General features: G+C 54.1%; 1 protein-coding gene across 1 annotated transcript; it reads left to right on the top strand.

Moving 5' to 3' along the window:
- Positions 1-899: 899 nt before the first annotated feature.
- On the top strand, positions 900-4305 carry PCIF1 (PDX1 C-terminal inhibiting factor 1; the record flags this gene model as incomplete). Its single annotated transcript, XM_008937966.1, has 8 exons — positions 900-1023; positions 1182-1306; positions 1710-1847; positions 2221-2351; positions 2577-2731; positions 2959-3106; positions 3289-3372; positions 4122-4305. Coding segments are annotated over exons 1-8 (1089 nt in total), but the record flags the coding sequence as incomplete, so codon positions are not given.
- Between the last annotated feature and the right edge of the window lie 60 nt (positions 4306-4365).

Raw genomic sequence — 4365 nt, 5'->3', positions numbered from 1 at the left:
AGCAGGGGAATAAGCAGGGTAACAGATCTACTAATAGATGATATAACAGAGGAAGGAGTAGTAGGTGATGTAACACAAAAAGGAATAAGCCAACTCAGAAGTCCTGTGACAGGAAGGAATAAGCAGAGTCGAAAGTCCGCGTGTGGTGACACGGAAGCCGCTGCAGTGCCACACACGTTGCCCTTGTCCTGTCCCATTGTCCTGTCCCACTGCTGCTGGGAGATCCACAGCAGTCAGGGAGCCTTCCAGTAACGGGGAGAACCCTCCGTGGTGCATCTGTCTGCAGGGAGGCTTCCCAAATTCACTGCAGGCAGCACCAGCTCTTACGCTGTTGAATAAAACAACTCCAGTCTCTTAAGTGACCTTCCCAAATAACTTCAGAAGCAGGACACCTGGTGTTGTCCTCGCTGGTTGTTGGCCAAGCCCTGAGAGAAGACCAAAAGGAATGTTTCTCCCGCTATTTTGGTTTTAATCACACCTTTCTGAAGATTGCTGGGTATCTGTAGAGCAGGCACCCAGCTAGTTTCCCAGCAGAGAGAAAAATCCTCTGCCTGGTCGTGAGAATCATCCATATGTCAACTTTAATTCAGGGCTCGGGGTTCAGACCCCAGCACTTCAATGCTTAGGAGAGACCTAGTGGAAGAGGGAGTATTTTTAGTGCTGGCCTTAAGAGCTCGCTGGCTGACCCCATTTAAAGCTCAGTGTTCCTCGTGGCTGTTTGTATCACGGGTGATGGGGTCTTTTGGGGGCTTAGGCTCTGTTCTGCATGTCCCGACTAAAAGCCTGTTTTGTGGTCCAAATGAACTGGTGCCAGAGCTGAGTGAGCCAAGTGGATCTGGGATCTTCCTTGCTGTAACGTGGACTTTGTTTTGGTTTTTTTCTAGTGCAGTTGCTGAGAAATGGCCAATGAGAATCACGGAAGCCCTGCGGAGGAAGCGTCTCTCATGAGTCACTCGCCTGGCACCTCCAACCAGAACCAGCCCAGCTCCCCCAAACCCATGCGCCTGGTACAGGACCTGCCAGGTACCCACACGGAGCCGTGCAGGGCCCTGGGCTCTGGGAGAGAGGGCGAGGAGAGGCCACTGCTCCTGTTTCAGAGCGTGCTGTGACAGTGGTGGGGACCTGGAGGGCAGGGCTGTCGCTCAGGACTGCTCCTCCCCTGACTCTGACTGTCTTCCCAGATGAGCTGGTGCAGGCTGGCTGGGAGAAGTGCTGGAGCAAGCGGGAGAATCGCCCCTACTACTTCAACCGCTTCACTAACCAGTCTCTGTGGGAGATGCCAGTCCTGGGACAGCACGATGTCATCGTGAGTAGGCGCTCACAGGACGGGGTGCTCTGCTGGGGCAGACTGTGGCCTGGTGTGGGAAGGTCTCCTCTACCCGCCAAGCCCATCGTCTGGCTTGGTTCTGAGGAGGTGTTCCTCTGTCAGGTGCCCACTCAGTGCTGTGCCAGGTGTAGCGTGCTGCTCAAAGAACACGCAACCTGTGGGAGTTTTGTGGCATTTTTCTCATCTGAGTCTTAGGAAAAAAAGCATACAGACACAGGTAGTCTTCTAGAAGAGAATTTTTTAGCTTTCTGCAGGTGTTTTGGTGTCCTTATTTCAGTCTGTGTGGGAGCCTGGGGCAGTGGAATGGGAAGTAGAGAGGATTTACTGCCTTCATTTGTGGCAGGCAGTGAACTGACATGTGCTGTTGTTTTTGGACGCTCAGTCAGACCCCCTGGGATTGAATGCGGCTCCGATGCCGCTGGAAGGTGGGATGATAGACACCTCTGTGGAGAGCAAGCAGAGGAAGAGGAGGTTCTCTGAGGAGGTTCCACCCAGCGGCAACAGTGTGAAAAAGCCCAAGGTGAGTCTGGTGCTGTGAAACAAATAGGCTTGAGGATGCTGTCTAAGCTGAAACCTGGGGTGTCTGGACCTAGCTTGTCTGAGCTGTGCGAGGTCAGACCACCCCAGTATGACTCGAGCAGACTGGGGTCCTGCCAAGTCGTCCTCTCTCTCTTGAGCCTGAGGTGGAGGGTGGGAGCTGGGGGTAGCAGGTATGGCTGAGGAGCACAGTAGCTTGTGTGCCTGCGTTCGCCTCTGCCGACAGCAGGCAAAATGGGCTGGGGCAGTTTCTGGGGCATCCAGAGGGATGTGCTGCAGCAGGGTTGTTGGGTACACCAGGCTGCTGCCCCTTTGCCCTTCTCTGCGGGGCAGTGACTCATCTTCTATATATTCAGGTTGATGTCCCAGGGAATGCAACTGCTCAGGCAGTCCCCAGCTCACCCAGTATTCCCGGAACCTCTGTTCTGAAGGCCTGGTGTGTCTCACCTGAAGACAAACAGCAGGCAGCTCTCCTGCGACCAACTGAGTGAGTTGTCTCCACTTCTCCTCTGTTGTTTTCTCGGTGATCGATTGGAGTCACCTGCTTTTCCAGTCACCTCCTAAGGGATGTAACACTCCTGAATATCTTGACAAGGAGTCTTGATAGTTCAGTTTCCTGCTGTGTGAAATAGCCCAGGGAAGCATCTTCAGAAGTGTATTTGGTAATTAGTCAATGGTCTGGCGATCTGGATGACATTTGCTTCTGTTGTAGAGTATATTGGGACCTGGATATTCAGACAAACGCGGTGATCAAGCAGAGGGCACCATCTGAAGTGCTTTCTCCACACCCCGAGGTGGAGCTGCTTCGGTCCCAGCTCATTCTGAAGCTGCGGCAGCATTACCGTGAGCTCTGCCAGCAGCGAGAAGGTCAGTTGCTGCTGGGCCTGTCAGTCGTGTGGTGCTGCTATGTTCTTCTTTCTGGTTTATGTCTTTCCTGTGCTTGTGATCTCTTGGTGATGGTTATACTCTCTGACGTTGCTGGTTGTGCCCTCATTAGGCAGAGCTCCCATGCAGTGATCCTTGTCAGAAGCTCTGGTGTCAGAATCAGGGTCTCTTTATCATGTTGATTAAAGCCTTTTTCTGTGCTTCTCCAGGGATTGACCCCCCAAGGGAGTCCTTTAATCGCTGGATGTTGGAGAGGAAGGTGGTTGATAAAGGGACAGATCCCCTTTTACCCAGTGACTGCGAACCAGTAGTGTCTCCTTCCATGTTCAGAGAGATCATGAACGACATTCCCATCAGGTACTGTTCAAAGCAGGGTGCCTTGCTGGGGTGGTTTTGTCTCAGTCTGGCCCAGTGATTGAGCTGCTGCCATTCTGTGCTTGTGGATGGAGTGGTAGGGGGCTGGTGATGTCAGGCTTGGAACTGGACCTGCCTTTGTGGCAGCTGTGGAACTGAGGCTTGTGAATTTAAATTTCCCTCAGGTTATCCAGAATTAAGTTCCGGGAGGAGGCCAAGAGGCTGCTCTTCAAGTATGCTGAGGCTGCGAAGCGGCTGATCGAGTCCAGGTGGGGCTTCCTCTCACAGTGCTCTGGGGTTGTGGGGAGGGAAAAGGGTTGTGGGGACTGGCAGAAGGGGCTGCTGCATCCATCCCACCTTAGTCAGCCTCGGCCATTGTCTTACTGAGGAGAGCAAGGCTGGGAACGGACAGAAGAAAAACAACAGTGCTGGAGGAGGCAGCTTTTGATAGTTGTGTTACAGTCAGATGGGAAGCTGAAAGTGTGCAGAGACAAGTGGGAACCCGTGAAACACCCAGCCTGGAGTGCCTGCTGTCCTGTATCCCTGAGAGAAGAACAGGAGCACTTGGGCACATGCTGCTACCAGAGAGCAGCAGGCTTAGAGTGGTCTTTATTATACCATGTGTGACTTTTCTGACGAGTTCTGCCATGGGACAGAATTGTGGAAGATAGCCGTGTGGGCAAAGGAGAAAACGTGTAATGGGATGGTTTTCTCAGAGCCACAAGTTCCTGACAGTGGCTGCCTTTGAAAATGAGAGGCAAGATCAAAATGGGCAATTTCTGTGGCAGATAAATGCTTTACCTGCCTCTCCTGTTGGAGGGGGGAGCAGGCAGCTGCATTGTGCTGTGCAGGGAGCACAGCAGTCCCTAGGTATAAAAACGTCTGGGATTGCTTTTCCGGGCAGGGCTGGAGGAGGTGTCCAGGGCTGTGCTCCCCCACGGGCAGACAGCTGTCCTGGGGGGGTGTGACACGTCACCACGCAGCCCTGGGTTCAGCCTCAGCTCTCTGCTTTGTGCAGGAGTGCTTCACCAGACAGCAGGAAGGTGGTGAAATGGAATGTGGAGGACACCTTCAGCTGGCTGCGACGGGACCATTCTGCCTCCAAGGAGGACTTCATGGTCTGTATCCCGCTGCGCAGGGCACAGGGGGCCGGGAGGGGGCCGGGGGAGGGTGCCCTGCAGAAGGCTCGACGGCTCTCCGTGGTGGGTGGGCGTGGGGACTCGGCGTCCCTCGGGCAGCCTGGCGGGGGCGGTGGGAGGACT

Source organism: Merops nubicus, unplaced genomic scaffold (genome assembly GCF_000691845.1).
Source record: "Merops nubicus isolate BGI_N331 unplaced genomic scaffold, ASM69184v1 scaffold24743, whole genome shotgun sequence".
Classification (NCBI taxonomy): Eukaryota; Metazoa; Chordata; class Aves; order Coraciiformes; family Meropidae; genus Merops; species Merops nubicus.
This window is presented reverse-complemented; position numbering and strand designations above follow the sequence as displayed.